Raw genomic sequence first — 19,334 nt, forward strand, 5'->3', positions numbered from 1 at the left:
CCATCTTGGCCAGGCTGGTCTCAAACTCCTGACCTTGTGATCCACCCACCTTGGCCTCCCAAAGTGCTGGGATTACAAGTGTGAGCCACCACACCCAGCCAGACCCTCCAGTTTTTTAAATTGAAATAGAAAAATTAAATTAGTTTGCAAATACAAGACACTGTCTAGCCTACAGATTTCATTACAAAATTCTGCCTTGTCATAATCCCCAAAATAATACAGAACAAGGCACAAACCCCAGTGATTTTTAACTTAGCAAAGTGGGCTTGGCATTTTATCCTTATGTCAAAACACAAGACTAGGCTTTCAGTGAAATATCAGATGAGAATTCTCCCTCTGCAGCATTATCACATGCGTCATCAATTACTGCCATGCCTAAGTCTAGCATCATGCCAGCACATTAAGACAGAAAGTACTATATGCAGTGTTCACTGGACCAGAAAGACAGAAATAAGAAAGGGAGGTGGGGAGAAAGAAACCCTAGAGAAGAAATTAAAAAAGGCAGACCGTGCAATACAAACCAGATCATGGCTGCTTAGCTAATATGGGCCAACTGCTGTGGAAGAAAAATGTCGAACACCCCAAGTTGTGTAAATTTCTGTAAACATCTAAACACACATACAAACACACACAACACCAACCTAATTAGGAACATAAATATATGTTGATCCTTTACTATGTTACAGTTTTGAAAATAAAAATTAAAGTTAAAATATCCGTATTCTCTAAATTGCCTTCTTATTTTCCTGAGGAAGAAGCTAGTGTTTCTTAAGGGGAAGGGGTAGGCTTGCCATGGATGGTTATAAAGATTAAGATTCCCTTTTTGACTTTTTTCCCCACTCAAGTTTTACCAATAACTCACTGAAATCAATATTAAACATGTACACTTAAGCACAAATAGTAAATGCTGACAATAATGACAAGTTTAGACATTTTAACAATAGACTGTGTTATTTAAAAATAATGGGTTTGGCCGCGCGCAGTGGCTCAAGCCTGTAATCCCAGCACTTTGGGAGGCCGAGACAGGCGGATCACGAGGTCAAGAGATCGAGACCATCCTGGCTAACACGGTGAAACCTCGTCTCTACTAAAAAATACAGAAAACTAGCCGGGCAAGGTGGCGGGCACCTGTAGTCCCAGCTACTTGGGAGGCTGAGGCAGGAGAATGGCATGAACCCGGGAGGCAGAGCTTGCAGTGAGCTGAGATCCGGCCACTGCACTCCAGCCTGGGCGACAGAGCGAGACTCCGTCTCAAAAAAAAAAAAAATGGGTTTTTCAAAATGAAAATAATGTTCAAAAATTAAGAAGTTTTTTTAAAACTAAGAGCCAGGTAAATAAATCTCCTTGTTCTGTTGCTTGGTATCATCAGTGTCCAAAACTAAGTAGTGTGAAAAGATAGAAACAATCAGCTTTTGACAAAAACCAGACAATTCTTAAGCTACACAGACCAAACTTGCCATGTTTCACAAGAGTCTGGTAAATAAAACATATTACTCTTTGAATGTTTCTAATATAATATTTTTTTAAAATGTCCATACATACTCTACTTAAGTAGGAACATTTCATACATAATTATATTGCCCAGGAGAGGTGAAGCTATAAAGGATCAAAATACATTTTACTCCTTTATTCAATTTACAAAATGCTAAACTTTAACTTGCTGCCTTCAACAAAGTATCAGTATGGGCCAGAAAGATATTTTTCCATCAAAATTCTAATGTGTTTCTAGATTTTTTTGGACTGATTTCCCAACATATGAAATATTAGATTACATCCCAAATTCTAATTGATTACTGTATGGCATGCAAGAAAACAACTCTAAACTGTACTATTGGTCATTAATAAGTTTAACTTCATTCACATCAAGTGTCACACGAACACTACCTAACTAACTGGCTAAGACCCGAAATTAAGCACTGATTATCTTACCGATTCTATAGGCTTGTCAAGTGATGCTTGTTCAATTTCCAAGTGTCCTTCCTCATATTGATCAAAGTGATTACCCTGAAAAAAGATGATTACAATTATTTTTCAAAAGCAGTTAAGTGTCAAATTAACAGTTTAACCAAACTAAGGGTTATTTTTAACTTTTCTTTTTCTTTTTAACCTAAAAGAACACTGCAATCGTTCTTTTTCAGTAGACAATCAAAACTACACCACAAAATTCCAACTTTTTAAAAATTTATAAAAATGGGCCAGGCGTGGTGGCTCATGCCTGTAATCCCAGCACTTCAGGAGGCTGAGGCAGGTGGATCACCTGAGGTCAGGAGTTCAAGACCAGCCTGGCCGAAACAGTGAAACCCCATTTCCACTAAAATTTCAAAAAATTAGCTGGCTGTGGTGGCATGCGCCTGTAGTCCCAGCTACTTGGGAGGCTGAGGCAGGAGAACCGCTTGAACCTGGGAGGTGGAGATTGCAGTGAGCTGAGATTGGGCCACCACACTCCAGCCTGGGCAACAGAGCAAGACTCCATCTCAAAAAAGAAAGAAAGAAAGAAAAAGCTTTATAAAAATGTATTAGGGCTGGGCACAGTGGCTCACGTCTGTAATCCCGGCACTTTGGGAGGCTGAGGTGGGAAGATCACTTGAGGACAAGAGTTCAAGACCAGCCTGGGCAATACAATGAGACCCTGTTTCTTAAAAAATTGTTTTTAATTAGCCACACATTGTGGTGTGAACCTGTAGTCCCAGCTACTCAGGGGGCTGAGGTGGGAGGATCACTTAAGCCCAGGAGGTCAAGGCTGCAGTGAGCTGTGATCAAGCCACTGCACTCCAAGTCTGGGTGACAGAACGAGACCCTATTTCAAACAAAACAAAACACAACTTATTAGGAATCTAGGCCTAGTAATCTGAACTTTTATTCTCCTAACAAATGCTGAAATTGTAAACTAAAACACTACCAACCATTTGGGACACCAACTCTTTTAGACTGACTACATTAGGAAGACTAGAGAGTCTTACAAAGAGCCATGCTGTTTTACCTTTTTTTTTTTTTTTTTTTTTTGGAGACAGAGTCTCACTCTGTAGCCCAAGCTGGAATGCAGTGTCACAATCTCAGCTCACTGCAACCTCCGACTCCAGGGCTCAAGTGATTCTTGTGCCTCAGCCTCCCAAGTAGCTGGCACTACAGGTGCGCGCCACTATGCCTGGCTAATATTTTCTATTTTAGTAGAGATGGGGTTTCACCATGTTGCCCAGGGTAGTCTCAAACTCCTGAGCTCAGGCGATCTGCCCACCTCAGCCTCCCAGAGTGCTGGGATTACAGGAGTGAGCCACTGCACCCAGCCTGTTTTACTTTTTTATAAGCAATATTGCATTAAACCTTTAATAATGAAGAAAACAAGTCATAGTAATGAAAATAAAATCTATATTTTAATAAATACTGCTCAATCTGGTAACATCATTTTAAACCAAATCTGCTAAGATGTTAAACTTTAAATCAATTGATACCTCCCAGCTTTTCAAGAAATTAAAAATAAGTTCTTGACAGTTTCCAAAACAACTATTCCTTAAGATGATCTGCAAAGGAGATAAACATGCCTGTATAATGATGTATTTGATCATAATCAAGCAAGTTGTCACTGCAACTAAAATAAGTAAAAACAGTTTCAACAAACGATAACTGCAGACAACTAAGAAGTTCCCTCTAATCATAGTTTTCACAAGTCTCCTTGCTTCATCAGGAAGGAATAGCTCATTATTTGGTTTTAAATCAAGATATCAATTTTCTGGTTCCCTTCTAGTCTTAAAGTGTAAGGCATTAGGATATGAGAGTCCCACAATGACCTAAATCAAAAGACTAAAGACTTCAGTCTTTTGGTCTAGCCTAAATGAATTCGGTGTGCGGAATGATATAACTTGAATGTTAACCTAACAAAAAGTTACTTTGCCTTTTCAAGGTAAAATTTAAATTCTAATTCAATAAACAAAATTTAATGATGCGGAGCTCTAACATGTAATTTGTCAAATTGTACAGTAAGTATTACGTTTCTCTCACTAGACTGTGAAGTCCTTGAAGAACTGAATCTTGTTTATTTCTTACACCTGATACTTAACATGACAGCCAAACACTAGGGAACAATTAGGTGCTAAAATTGTGTGGCAGTGCTGAACAAGTTCTAGAACAAGATGGTGGTGGTGATAGTAGTACAATATTGTTAATGTACTTAATGCCACTGAACTGTATACTTTTTTTTTTAAGAGAAGGGGGTCTCACTATGTTGCCCAGGCTGCCTTCAAACTCCTGGGCTCAAGGAGCCCAAGCCTCGGCCTCTTGACCAGCTGGAACTACAGGCGCCACATCACTACACTTGGCTTGGACTATATACTTCAAAATAGTTCAAGTGATAAATTTTATGTTACATGTATTTTACTACAATAAAAATAATAAAAACAAAAATTGTATGGCAAAGTCTATCCAAATAAAGGGAAAAAAAGGAGAAAAATGGAATAGCAAGGGACAGGAATATGCTTTCCAAAGACAAAAAAAAAAAAAAAGGACTTAAGAGTGGGTATTTCAGGAATGAAAAAAAGCAATAATCAACAAATGATTTTAAAAAATTAAGAACAGCTATTAATCCTGAAAGTCTGTCTTTTTGTTTTGTTTTGTTTGAGATGGAGTCTTGGTCTGTCACCCAGGCTAGAGCGCAGTGGTGCCATCGTGGTTTACTGCAAACTCCGCCTCCCAGATTCAAGGGATTCTCCCACCTCAGCCTCTGGAGTAGCTGGGATTACAGGCACACACCACCACATCTGGCTAATTTTTGCATCTTTAGTAGAGACGGGGGCGGTCTCACCATGTTGGCCAGGCTGATCTCGAACTCCTGACCTCAAGTGATCCACCCGCCTCAGCCTCCCAAAGTGCTGAGATTACAGGTTTGAGCCACCGGGCCCAGCCTGAAAGTCTGTCCTCAATTAACCTCCAAACACCTGCTACTTGGCATTTTAATTTCTACTGTAACACTTAACATTTTAAGTTACTTTAAAGGTATTAATTGCAAAGTACTTCTAAATTACTAAATCATAAATATCCAAATACTGAAATTAACTCAAACCTCATTATATTACAGAACACCAATGTACAGCCGAATATTGATTCTTTCACTCTACAGGTCTATACAATTTAATGATACAAGATAAACCAGGTGCAGTGGCTCATGCCTGTAATTCCAGCACTTTGGGAGGCTGAAATGGGAGCACTGCTGGAGGCCAGGAAGTTGGACATCAACTTGGGCAACATAGTGAGCAAGACCTTGTCTCTACAAAAAAATTAGATGGGTGTGGTGGTGTGTACTTAAATAGTCCTAGTCCTATAGTCCTAGCTACTCGGGAGGCTAAGGCAGGAGGATCACTTCAGCTCAGGGGTTCAAGACGGCTATGAGCAGACTGAGCCACTGCATTCAGGACTAGGTAACAAATCAAGAGTCTGTCTCAAAAACAAAAAACAAACAAAACAAAACAAAACAAAAAAACAAAAAACCTCATCCTAACAATAACTGTGTACTACTTTTTTAAAGTAATTAAACCTTTAGTTTATTTGTTTAGAGACAGAGTCTCTCTCTGTCACCCAGGCTGGAGTGCAGTGGAACCATCACAGCTTACTGTAACCTTGAACTCCTGGGCTCAAGCAATCCTCCCACCTCTGCCTCCCAAGTAGCTAGGGCAACAGGCATGCACCACCACACCTGGCTGTTTTTTATGTTGATTTAGGTGGTCTCAAACTCCCGGACTCAAGTGATCCTCCTGCCTCTGCCTCTGCTTCTAAAACTTCTGGGATTACAGGCGTAAGTCATCAAGCCTGGCCTACAGTACTTAACTTAGGACAACTATGTGATGGTTTTAAACAAAAAAAGAATTGCCCCAAAATATATCACTATCAAATGTGACATTTAAAGTACAAACACAGATTATTAAAGAACTACCAATTAATTCTACAAAAAAGAAAATGGACACCTTCTAGGAAAAACCATTTCAGCTCATCCTTGCTGCATGAAAAATCACACAAGTTTTTCCAAACAGAAAATGAATCATTAGGAAAATCTTCTTTTAATCTTAGGCTTAAATTTATTTTAGAAAACCCTTCTGTAGATTACAAACTACTGTCAGCAAATGCCAGGTTCCAAATAAGACATTTAACAAATTTCTAAATACAGTCAGCTAATTAACTTTTCAAGTCATTCTGGATCTGTCAGATGCCATACAAATCTGGATTAATAATATAGACAATTCAACAGAGAAATTTTAATGTTTTCAATAAATGGCGCTAGAACCAGGTGTCCATATGCCAAACAAAGAGCTTCAATCCATACTTTGAATAATAAAAAAAAGAACTCAAAATGCACTGCAGACCTAAATGTAAAACTGAAAATGATATATTCTAGAAGAAAAAATACAAGAGAAAACTCTTTGGGACCACAGGCTAGACAAATATTTTCTTAGAGACAACCCCAAAGCACAATCAATACATGGAATAAAAAACTGATGGCTGGGCACGGTGGCTCACACCTGTAATCCCAGCACTTTGGGAGGCCGAGGTGGGTAGATCACAAGGTCAGGAGTTCGAGACCAGCCTTACCAACATGGTGAAACCCTGTCTCTACTAAAAATACAAAAATTAGCTGTGTGTGGTGGTGCACACCTGTAATCCCAGCTACTCAGGAGGCTGAGGCAGGAGAATCGCTTGAACCAGGAGGCAGAGGTTGCAGCGAGCCGAGATCGCACCACTGCACTCCAGCTGGGGAGACAGAACAAGACTCTGTCTTAAAAAAAAAAAAAAGAAAAGAAAATTGATAAGCTGGACTCGGAGAAAATATTTACAAATCTTATTCCTTTTTTTAAAAAATCAGAAACCGGCCGGGCGCGGTGGCTCAAGCCTGTAATCCCAGCACTTTGGGAGGCCGAGACGGGCGGATCACTAGGTCAGGAGATCAAGACCATCCTGGCTAACATGGTGAAACCCCGTCTCTACTAAAAAATACAAAAAACTAGCCAGGCGAGGTGGCGGGCGCCTGTAGTCCCAGCTACTCGGGAGGCTGAGGCAGGAGAATGGCGTGAACCCGGGAGGCGGAGCTTGCCGTGAGCTGAGATCCGGCCACTGCACTCCAGCCTGGGCGACAGAGGGAGACTCCGTCTCAAAAAAATAAAAATTAAAAAAATAAAAATAAAAAATCAGAAACCAATGAATGCTGAACAAATCCATACCTGATTAAAAACTTGTATCCAGAAAATATACAGAATTCTCAAAGAGGGGGGAAAAAAACCCAATTTTTAAAGTGGGCATAGATTTAAACATTTCATCAATGATAAACAGGTGGCAAGTAAGCACATGAAAACACATTCAAGATTATTAACCATTAAGGAAATACAAACTAGAAGCATTAAGGAAATATAACCATTAAGGAAATACAAAGTATTAAAGAAATACAACCATTAAGGAAATACAAACTAGAAGCACAATATTTTGATGCCTATTAAAATGGCATTAAAAAAAAATGCAGCAGGGCACGGTGGCTCACGCCTGTAATCCCAGCACTTTGGGAGGCCGAGGCGGGTGGATCACGAGGTCAGGAGTTCAAGACCAGCCTGGCCAACATGGTGAAACTCCATCTCTACTAAAAAAATACAAAAATTGGCCAGGCACGGTGGTTGACATCTATAATCCCAGCAGTTTGGGAGGCCAAGGAGGGTACACCACCTGAGGTCGGGAGTACAAGCCAGCCTGACCAACATGGAGAAACTTCGTCTCTACTTAAAAAAAAAAATACAACATTAGCCAGGTGCGGGGGCTCATGCCTGTAATCCCAGCTACTCAGGAGGCTGAGGCAGGAGAATCGCTTGAACCCGGGTGGCAAAGGTTGCAGTGAGCCGAGATCATGCCACTGCACTCCAGCCTGGGTGACGGAGTGAGACTCCAGTCTCAAAAAAAAAAAAAAAAAAAAAAAAAAAAAATGCTAATACCACTTCTTTTTTATTTGCTTGTTTGGAGACAAGAGTCTCTCTCAGTTGTCCAGGATGGAATGCAGTGGCACCATCATGGCTCACTCCAGCCTCAACTCTCCTTGGGGCTTAAGCCACCCTTTCCATCTCAAGCTCCCCAGTACCTGGGACTAGAGGTGCACACCACCACACCAAGCTAATTTTTGTATTTTTGGTAGAGATGGGGTTTTGCCATATTGCCCAGGCTTGTCTTGAACTCCTGGGCTCAATCTGCCCATCTTAGCCTCCCGAAGTGCTGAGATTACAGGCGTGAGTCCTCCTCTGATAAAACTTCAGATGAGCAACTTTCATGCATGCTGGTGAGAACATAAAATAGTACAGTCAACTTAAAACACCTGTCTGTGAATGTTTATAACAACTTTATTTGTACGCTAGAAACTATCTGAATATCTGTCTATTGGGAAGTGAACTTTAAAAACTATGGTACATCCCGTACAATGAGATATTACTCAGCACTAAAGAGAAACAAATTATTCATATAACAGAGATGAATCTCAAATACTTTATGCTGAGTGAAAAGAAGCCATACTCAAAAGGCTTCCATATATAGGACATTCTGGAAAAAACAAAGCTAAAGAAAAGAAAAAGATCAGTGATTGTCAGAAGCTATACACTGGTTGTTGTGGTGGCTGCACTATGATGTTATTTTGTCAATATTCAAATTGTACTTTTTTTTCACCATCTTATGGTGCTGATAAACTGTACATGTAAATGGGTGAATTTCACTGTATCTTAATTGTACTTTAATTTTTTGAAAAATGGTGAAAACAGGCTGAATATTTCTATATTTCCCCTCTAAAAAATGTATTTTTTGAACACTTAAATTCAAATCCTGTTCCGTAGGCAGATTATGGTGGCAGTTATAAGAATCCATAAATGTGTTAAAATTCATAGAACTAGGCTGGGCATGGTGGTTTACACCTGTAATTCCAGCACTTTGGGAGACCAAGGCAGGCATATCACTTAAGGTCAGGAATTTGAGACCTGACTGGTCAACATGGAGAAACTCCATCTCTGCTAAAAATACAAAAATTAGCTAGGTGTGGTGGTACACACCTGAGATCCCAGGTCCTCAGGAAGGCGAGGCAGGAGAATCGCTTGAACCTACGAGGCAGAGGTTGCAGTGAGCCAACGTGTCGCCACTGCACTCCAGCTTGGGCGAGAGTGAGACTCTTGTCTCAAAAATAAATAACCCCATGTTCTCACTCGTAAGTGGGAGTTGAACAGTGAGAACACACGGACACAGAGAGGGGAACATTACATACTGGGGCCTGTCAGGGGGTGGGGGGCAAGGGGAGGGAGAGCATTAGGACAAATACCTAATGCGTACAGGACTTAAAACCTAGATGAGGCTGGGCGCAGTGGGTCACGCCTGTAATACTAGCACTTTGGGAGGCCAAGACGGGTGGATCATGAGGTCAGGAGTTCAAGACCAGCCTGGCCAACATGGTGAAACCCCCGTCTCTACTAAAAATACAAAAAAATTAGCCGGGTGTGGTGGCTGGTGCCTGTAATCCCAGCTACACAGGAGGTTGAGGCAGGAGAATCGCTTGAACCCAGGAAGCAGAGGTTGCAGTGAGCCGAGATCGCACCACTGCACTTCAGCCTGGGAGACAGAGCCAGACTCCATCTCAAAAAAAAAAAAAAAAAAAAAAAGTCTAGATGACGGGTACATAGGTGCTGCAAATCACCATGGCACATGTATACCTATGCAACAAACCTGCATGTTCTGCACATGTATCCCGGAATTTAAAGTAAAATTTTTTTAAAAATTTCTATCAAAAAATAAATTCATAGAAATGCATATCAAAACAAGTCAATACTACTGCATGTTAATTTTTAAAACTAAAACTAAAAAACACGTACAGAGCAGCTCTAGAATACATTAGAAGCTTGTAGTAGAAGTTAACTCTTAGAAATGGGTGTCTAAGAGATATGAGAGGTAGGCTATTTTTAATTGCATTTTTTTCTTTTGAATTTCATACTTACTGCATTTTAAAATAAAATTTAAAATATTTAATCAGAAATTTATTTTATTTATTTTTTTGAGACACAGTCTTGCTGTGTCGCCCAGGCTGGAGTGCAGTAGCACGATCACAACTCACTGCAACCTCTGCCTCCTGGGTTCAAGCAATTCTTGAGCCTCAGCCTCCTAAGAAACTGGTATTACAGGCATGCACCACCAGGCTCAGCTAATTTTTGTTTGTTTGTTTGAGACAGAGTCTCAATCTGTTGCCCAGGCTGGAGCGCAGTGGCGTGATCTAGCTCAATGCAACCTCCACCTCCCAAGTTCAAGCAATTCTCCTGCCTCAGCCTCCCGAGTAGCTGGGACCATATGCAATGCCACCACGCCCGGCTAATTTCTGTATTTTTAGTAAGACAGGGTTTCATTGTGTTAGCCAGGATGGTCTCGATCTCCTGACTTCGTGATCCGCCCACCTCAGCCTTCCAAAGTGCTGGGATTACAGGCATGAGCCACCATGCCAGCCCAATTTATTTGTTTATTTATTTATTTTAGCAGAAACAGGGTTTCACCATGTTGGCCAGGCTAGTCTCGAACTCCTGGCCTCAAGCAATTTGCCTGCCTCGGCCTCCCAAAGTGCTGGGATTACAGGTGTGAGCCACCATGCGGAGCCCAGAAATTTATTTTAAATGGCTTTGATTCAAACATACATTTAGTTTTCATTTTAAAAGCTCAAAGGTAAACACAAAATAACATCAAAATATCCATTAAGGTTATATGAAACTTTTTAAAGTTTAAAGTCACAGACCACCTAATTTTCTTGCCTGGCTTCTCAATATTTGACACCGGAGTTGCCCTTTTGCAGCTGAAAAGTTGGCTATAAAAAACATGGGCAAACCAGGTGTGGTGGGTGGTAATCCCAGTGCTTTGGGAGGCCACCTCTGACACATTTTTATTAACTAAAGTCCATACTATATTCAGATTATCTTAGAGTTCCTCTAATGGTCTTTTTCTGTTCTAGGATCCCATAGAGCATACTACATTACATTTTGTTGTCATGTCACTTTAGGAATCTCTTGGCTATGACAGTTTCAAAAAACTTTTAAAAAGTAAAAACTAAATGTTGTAACTGTCATGTTAAATTATGGCCTAATTTAATATTTCAATTTATCGTAAGTGCTAAGATGTGTCCTGCAGCATAGTGGGACCCTTGGTCTAATTTTTATTACGTATTTGTTTGTGATTCAATCTCAGCTCACTGAAGCCTTAACCTCCCAGGCTCAAGTGATCCTCCCACCTCAGCCCCACAAGTGCTGAGACCACAGGCACATGCTACCATACCTGGCTACATTTTTTTGTATGTTTTTTAGAGACTGGGTTCCATCATGTAGCCCAGGATGGTCTCAAACTCCTGAGCTCAAGAGATTGCCCGCCTCAGCCTCCCCAAGTGCTGGGATTACAGGTGTGAGCCCACCATGCCCAGCCCGTTTTTATTTTTTTTCTGAGACAAGGTTTCACTCTGTCACCCATGCTGGAGTGCAGTGAAACAATCTTGGCTCACTGTAACCTCCACCTCCTGGGCTCAAGTGATTCTCCCACCTCAGCCCCCCCTAGTGGCTGGGACTACAGGCGCGAGCCACCACACCCGACTAACGTCTTCATTTAAAAAAAAATTTTTTGTAGACTTGGAGTGTTACCATGTTCCCAGCATGGTTTCAAACCCCTGGCCTCAGGTGATCCCCTTGCTTCAGTCTCCAGAAGTGCTAGGATTACAGGCTTGAGCCACAGTGCCTGGCCTTTACTTGATTTTTTGTTTATTTTTGATATAGGGTCTTGCTCTGTCACCCAGGCTGGAATGCAGTGGCACAATCTCGACTCACTGCAGACTCTGTCTCCTGAGCTCAAATGATCCTCCCACCTTGACCTCCCAAAGAGCTGGGATTGCTGCTGTGAGCCATCCTGCCCAGCCTCTAGTAAACAGTTTTTAAAAGCAAATCTGGCCAGGCTACTATTCCCTCAATGAGAGTGCCCCCACTCTTCCCGTGCCCCCACACTCTTCCCGTTCCCCCAGCCCTAAGACCAACTCACTTTTACTTTGAAGTCTTGTCTGACACTCCTTCTCTGTGCTCCTTTAGCTATATGTTCATACCTTCATTACGGTACTTGTACTGTGATTCCCTGTTTACTTATCTCCTCTACCATAAAGCATGTTCTTTAAGTCCAGGTACTCTTTCTTCTATATACCCCATATAAGAACATTTTCTAGTACATTAGTGAATATTACGTGTTGATTTAGAATAACTAAGGGTCTCCCTGCCACCCAGGCAGTGGCCCAATCACAGCTCACTGCAGCTTCTACTTCCTAGGCTCAATTGATTCTACCACCTCAGCCCCCCCTAGGTAACTGGGACTACAGGCATGTACTAGCACGCCTGGCTAATTTTTGTTTAATGTGGTTTTGTTTTGTTCTTGGTAGAGACAGGGTTCTGCCATGTTGCCTATGTAAATAAAATGAGAAGAGGCTGGTTCATACAAGACAGTTTATATTTTATTCAAGTTAACCAAGGCAAAGACTCAGATCTTTCACATTCTTGCTCTTGCCCACTCCCTTCTCTCCATTTTTTTCCATTTCTTTTTTTTCTTTAACAGCCTGTGTTGCCCAGGCTGTTTTCAAACTTGGGCCCAAGCAGTCCTGCCGCCTCAGCCTCCAGAATAGCTGGGATTACAGGCACACAGCCTTTTAAAGGTGATTCGCACTGTTAAAAGTATGACCATTAAGGGCATTTTTTTGTAAAATGCTTTTTTGAGACATTTTATTAGACTGACCTCATAGGGAGAACTTAAAAAAAAATTTTTTTTTTTTACAATTTTTGTAATCTCTTTAATTTTACCTCTAGATATATTATCTGGTCACAGGTGAGGAAAGGTTGAGCAAGCAATATCTTTAATTTTTTAGTGCATTGTGGCCCCCTTTATTAAAATATACTACTAACACAAATAATGCTAATGTACAATGGATATTGTTAAAAGTTCAGGCTACACTGTAACAAGTAAAAAATGAAGAAAGCCGCCCTTTCTCCTCTGTTTCATTTCTTAGAAGTAACCATTGTTTTCAATTTGTTGCATTTCAGTTTTTTAGTAAAGTTTTAAAATACACATGCTGTTTGGAAGAAGTGCTTTAGAAATACTGAATATGAGTTTATTGTAATTAGTAACTTTTGTGATTACTTTTAGATAGACAGATTTTATTTTTTCAAGTAGTTTTAGGTTTACAGCAAAGTTGAGCTGAAAGCAAAGACACAGCTTCCTGCACATTTATTATAATACATTTGCTACAATAGATGAACCAACACTGACACATCATTATCAGCCAAAGTCCATAGTACATTAAGGTTCACTCTTGGTGTACCTATCATCATCATGATATGGTATACCTATCATCATCATGATATGGTATACATATCATCATCTATGAGTTTTGCCAAATGTATAGAGATATTTATCTGCCATTACAGTATCACAGAGAATAATTTCACTGCTCAAAAAATCCACAGTATCCACCTGTTCATCCCTTTACTTTCTTCCCCTCAAACTCCTGGCAACCACTGATCTTTTTACTGTTTCCACGGTTTTGTCTTTTCCAGGATGTCATATATTTGCAATCATTTATATAGCCTTTTCCAATTGGCTTCTTTCACATATTCCTGAATATATATCCAAGGTTCTTCCATGTCTTTTCCTGTCTTGATAGCTCATTTCTTTTTAGGGCTGAATAATATTCCATTGGTATATCACAGTTTACTTATCCACGCACCTACTGAAGGATATATGGACTGCTGCGGAGTTTTGGCAATTACAAATAAAGAATGCTATAAACATCTATGTTCTTGGTTTTTGTGTAGACTTAAGTTTTCAGCTCCTTTGGTTAAGTACTAAATAGTATGACTGCCGGATTGAATGCTAAAAAATAGGTTTAGGTTTCTAAGAACCGCCAAACTGTTTTGTCTTCTCTTTCTCTTGACAGTGTCTTTTGCAGAGCAGTTTTAAATTTTAATAAAATCTAACTTACCATTTCTTTCTTTCATGGGTGTGCCTTTGGTTTTCCATCTGAAAAGTTATCACCAACCCCAGTGACACCTAATATTTTGTTTACTTTTATTTGGTGTTCTTGTCATTGTAATGAGACTACATTTATGTTGGGGGTAGGTGGAAAATGTTTTGCACTTCACTACCAGGGATTAATGATTGCTGCTAATATTTCACTTTTGTGGGAGTTGATGGTGTTTATGTTTTTGTGTTAACATTAAAGAAACCAATTAGCCTTTTTTTATAGGGTAACTTTAATTCAGCTTAAATCTGCAAATTTGTGGAATTTTAGACCAAGAAATGACATGAGTGTCTAGTTCAAGTTCTTCATTTTACAAATGAAGGTACAAAGAATGAGAAATACGACATGATCTGCATGAAGTCATACAGTGAATTATTAATGAAGATAGGACTTCGAATTGCTTATAACCATGTTAAAGAACTAAGATAAAAGATGCATTGGTAATTTTTTCTTGTATAACAAATACTTTTGATGATAGGGGTTTATTTCTTATTCTTTTTCACTTGGTGTTGTGGCTCCTAATTTTTAAGAAGGTAAGTTTTAAAACAGTGAAAAATATAAAAAGTTTTTATACTTTTCCAATGTTGCAGCTAATTGATAGGTTTATTAAGGCAAATCAATGTTGAGAAGTACACAATTAAATAAGTTATTATTTGTAGAGCATTTCTTTTCAGGGTTTTATTTTTGTTGTTGTTTCATTTTTTTTTTGGAGACGGAGTCTTGCTCTGTTCTCAGGCTAGAGTGCAGTGGCGCGATCTTAGCTCACTGCAACCTCCACCTCCTGGGTTCAAGCGATTCTCCTACCTCGGCCTCCCAAGTAACTGGGACTACAGGCATGCGCCACCACATCCAGCTAATTTTTTGTATTTTCAGTAGAGAAGAGGTTTCACCATGTTAGCCAGGATGGTCTCGATCTCCTGACCTCGTGATCCACCTGCCTTGGCCTCCCAAAGTCCTGGGATTACAGGCATGAGCCACCATGCCCAGCCTTTTTTTTTTTTTTTTTTTTTTTTAAAGACAGAGTCTTACTCTGTCGCCCAGGTTGGAGTGTTATGGTGCAATCTCAGCTCACTGCAACTTCCACCTCCTGAGTAGCTGGCACTACAGGTGTGCACCACCACGCCAGACTAATTTTTTTTGTATTTTAATTTTATTTATTTTTTTGAGACAGAGTCTTGCTCTGTCACCCAGGCTGGAGTGCAGTGGCATGATCTCGGCTCACTGCAACCTTCACCTCCTGGTTCAAGCAATTCTCATGCCTCAGCCTCCAAAGTAGCTGGGATTACAGGTGCGCACCACCACACCCTGCTAATTTTTTGTATTTTTAGTAGAGACAGGGTTTCACCATGTTGGCCAGACTGGTCTCGAACTCCTGACCTCAGGTGATCTGCCTGCCTCGGCCTCCCAAAGTACTGGGATTACAGGTGTGAGCTACCACACATGGTCCATGATAATTGTATTATAGTTAGTGTACGGATACTCTAGTAGGGAATATAGGTGAGTGGTATACCAAATTCTCTGTACTATTTTTGTAACTATTCTACAAATCTAAAATTACTTTAAAATAAAACAAAAAACAGGCCAGGTGCAGTGGCTCATGCCACTTTGGGAGGCCAAGGCGGGTGGATCACCTGAGGTCAGGAGTTCATGACAGCCTGGCCAACATGGTGAAACCCCATCTCTACAAAAAAACAAAAATTAGCTGGGCATGATGGCGGGCGCCTGTAATCAAATCGCTTGAACCCGGGAGGTGGAGGCTGCAGTGAGCCAAGATTGCCCCACTGCACTCCAGACTTAGGGACAGAGTGAGACTCCGTCTCAAAAAAAAATAACAAAAACAAAAAGCAAAACAAAAAACCTTCTAGTTATGGAAAAATCTCCAAGACATACAATTAAGAGGAAAAAATCAAACTGCTAGAAAATGTGCTTGCATGCTACCCTTTGGGAAAGTTAAGAGTGCATAATGTTTAGCATATTATCCATATACATATAGTATATATATGGATTCTGTGAAAGAACCACCATGCAATTGGAAATAGTGGGGCTGTCTCTGAGGTTAACTTAACTAAGCGATTTTCTTTTCACTCTGAATCCTTTCGTCCCTTTTTTTTTTTCAGACGGAGTCTCTGTCACCCAGGCTGGAGTGCAATGGTGCCATCTTGGCTCACTGCAACCTCCCCCTCCTGGGTTCAAGCAATTCTCCCACCTTAGCCTCCCTAGTTGGGATTACAGGCACCCGCCATCATGCCCAGCTAATGTTTGTTATCTTAGTAGAGACAGGGTTTCACCATGTTGGCCAGGCTGGTCTGGAACTCCTGACCTCAGGTGATCCGCCCACCTCGGCCTCCCAAAGTGCTGGGATTACAAGCATGAGCCACCGCGCCCAGCTGCCTTTTGTTCCTTTTGAACATTATACTAGAAAAACAAAAAGCGGAAGGAGGAAAAATGTGATTTCAAACCCCCAGGGCACAACTATAGTAATAATCGTAGTAAAGATGACAATGATAGTAGTGGTGATATTTTATTTCTTGCCTCCCAACCCACCTCTCCACCAAAATTGAGTCATTCTGACAAACATAGACTTATCAGGATCATTCTTTCTAAAAACAGTATGGCATCTGATTATCTGAAGGCCTCCACAGGATCTGAAAGGTATTTTTTGCTGCTGTACCTTCCCTTCAAAACCTCACTTAGATCTCTGAATTTCCTTTAGATGTAGATGATCCTATAACGTATCATACAAACCACTCTGAGATAAAATGGGTATTACCGCTGGGTACAGTGGCTCACACCTACAATCCCAGCACTTCAGGAAGCCAAGGTGGGAGGATCTCTTGAACCCAGGAGTTCAAGATCAGCCAGGGAAACACAGTGACACCCTATCTTCATAAATTTTTTTAAATGTTTTTTAAAAAAATTTTTAATCATGGTGTACACCTGTAGTCTCAGCTATTCAAGAGCCTGAGTGGGGAGGAGGATCCCTTGAGTCCAGGAGTTGGAGGCTGCAGTAAACTATGATCTTGCCACTTCAGTCCAGCCTGGGTGACAGAGCAAGACCCTGTCTTAGAAAAAAAACAAAAAAAGAAAAAACAAAAGATGCTAACAGTAATTATTCCAAAACAAAAGGTATAAACTAAAACTCATGGTTATCCTGGTAAAAATTCATAGGTCCTATATTACAGCATTTCTAAAACTTAGTTTTAATGACTGTTTATAAGTATGAGCTGAGGGGGGTAAAAAATAAAGTTTAAATTTAAAAAAATGACTGCTTGGAACACTTATTTCATTATCTAAATCAACTCTTCCTTTCTGAATACTATATGCTTTCAAAGTTGAAATATAGTTTTTCATTTATGCTGATCAGGAATTTAAGTTCAAAAGGGTCGGACTGGAAGCAATCTAGCTTTTCTAAAAAAAAAAAAAGTATTAGATTTTAAATTATATGCACACACCCAATTGACTTTCCTTCAACTGCCTCCACTCTCAAAAAAAACTTCAACTTGTGGTAGGTCTAATGGCCAATGAATACAACCTGGCTGACCTGCCCTGCATGTCATTAAAACACACAGTACCTCTAGCTCCTTACAGGTCAAGGATTCTACTTCCAAACACAGGACAAATGTGGAAACTTCTCTCTTAAAATTTGGTTGTGGCGATCATTTAAGTATCAATAAAGACAGGAATTGCCTTAAATTTATTCAGATAAATGAAATCTTATTATTTGCTAACTGGTGCTGATTCTGACATCTACATATTCCCACAGCTGTACCCTTTACATGATTAAACTATATAGAAATGAGTAGAGAGAAATTAGAGCTGGAGGAGAAGGAATTATTGCTGGGTGCGGTGGCTCACGCCTGTAATCCCAGCACTTTGGGAGGCCGAGGCAGGTGGATCACCTGAGGTCGGGAGTTCAAGACCAGCCTGATCAACATAGAGTAAACCCCATCTCTACTAAAAATACAAAATTAGCTGGGGTGGTGGCACATGCCTGTAATCCCAGCTACTCGGAAAGCTGAGGCAGGAGAATCACTTGAACCCGCGAGGTGGAGGTTGCGGTGAGCCGAGCGCGCGCCATTGCACTCCAGCCTGGGCAAAAAGAGCGAAACACTGTCTCAAAAAAAAAAAAAAAAAAAAAAAAAAGAAGGAATTGTTAGGACAAGTCAAAGATCACAATCAAGAGCCTATAATCTCAAAAAGCAAAACACAATACTGAAACTCTAGAGAGCTGTTCTTATCCTCTTCCCTCTTCCTATAACTATTAAAATTTAATACAACTTCAGTCAGATGCAGTGGTTCATGCCTGTAATCCCTGCACTTTGGGAGGCCAAGGCAGGGCAGGTGGACCACAAGGTCAGGAGTTCAAGACCAGCCTAGCCAAGATGGTGAAACCCCATCTCTACTAAAAACACAAACATTAGCCAGGTGTGGTGGCAGGCACCTGTAATCCCAGCTGCTCAGGAGGCTGAAGTAGAGAATTGCTTGAACCTGAGAGGCAGAGGATGCAGTGAGCCAAGATCGCGCCACTGCACTCCAGCCTGGCGACAGAGTGAGATTCCATCTCAAAAAAAATTAATACAAATTCTTTGAAAAATATTTTTAAATGAATAATATTACTCAAAGCTCAAAGTTGGTGGATCCTAGCTGGACATGGTGGCTCACACTTGTAATCCTAGCACTTTGGAAGGCAAGAAGATCACTAGAGGCCAAGAGTTCAAGACCACAAAAGATGACCCCGTCTCTACAAAAAATACAAAAAATTAAATTAACTGAATGTGGTGTACACACCTGTAGTCCCAGCTACTCAGGAGGGTGCAATGGGAGGATCGCCTGAGTCCAAGAGGTCAAGAGTGCAGTAAGCAGTGATCGCACCACTGTACTGCATCCTGGGCAAATTTCCACTTTTGTCCTGTGTTTGGAAGTAGAATCCTTGACCTGTAAGAAATCCTGTCTCAATAAATAAATGTATGTATGCGCCTTTAAAAATGGAATTTAAAAAGAAAATGTCCCGGGAGAAAAAGCCTATCCAAAAAGAAATGGACATCCTGGGGATTATTGGTGTCATTTCACTAGTATACTTAAAATTTATTTCAATTTATAGCCAGATGCAGTGGCTCACACCTGTAATCCCAGCAATCTGGGAGGCTGAGTTGGGTGAATCACCTGAGGTCAAGAGTTCAAGACCTGCCTGGCCAACATGATGAAACCCTGTCTCTACCAAAAATACAAAAATTGGCCAGGTGTGGTGGCAGGCACCTGCAGTCCCAGT

At 40.6% G+C, this 19,334-nt stretch overlaps 1 protein-coding gene across 5 annotated transcripts in view; it reads right to left on the reverse strand.

Annotated features, from left to right (window-relative positions):
* Window positions 1-19,334, reverse strand: part of GPATCH8 (G-patch domain containing 8) — a 112,368-nt gene that overhangs the window by 79,177 nt on the left and 13,857 nt on the right. For 4 of the 5 annotated variants that reach the window (XM_023191452.2, XM_023191454.2, XM_023191453.2 and 1 more), the window contains exon 2: window positions 1,930-2,004. In XM_023191452.2, the coding sequence (XP_023047220.1) occupies window positions 1,930-2,004 (75 nt within the window). Of the gene's footprint in view, window positions 1-1,929; window positions 2,005-19,334 lie in introns of those variants that run through there. The other variant, XM_023191456.1, reaches the window with a different exon arrangement.

This window comes from Piliocolobus tephrosceles, chromosome 16 (genome assembly GCF_002776525.5).
Source record: "Piliocolobus tephrosceles isolate RC106 chromosome 16, ASM277652v3, whole genome shotgun sequence".
NCBI lineage: Eukaryota > Metazoa > Chordata > Mammalia > Primates > Cercopithecidae > Piliocolobus > Piliocolobus tephrosceles.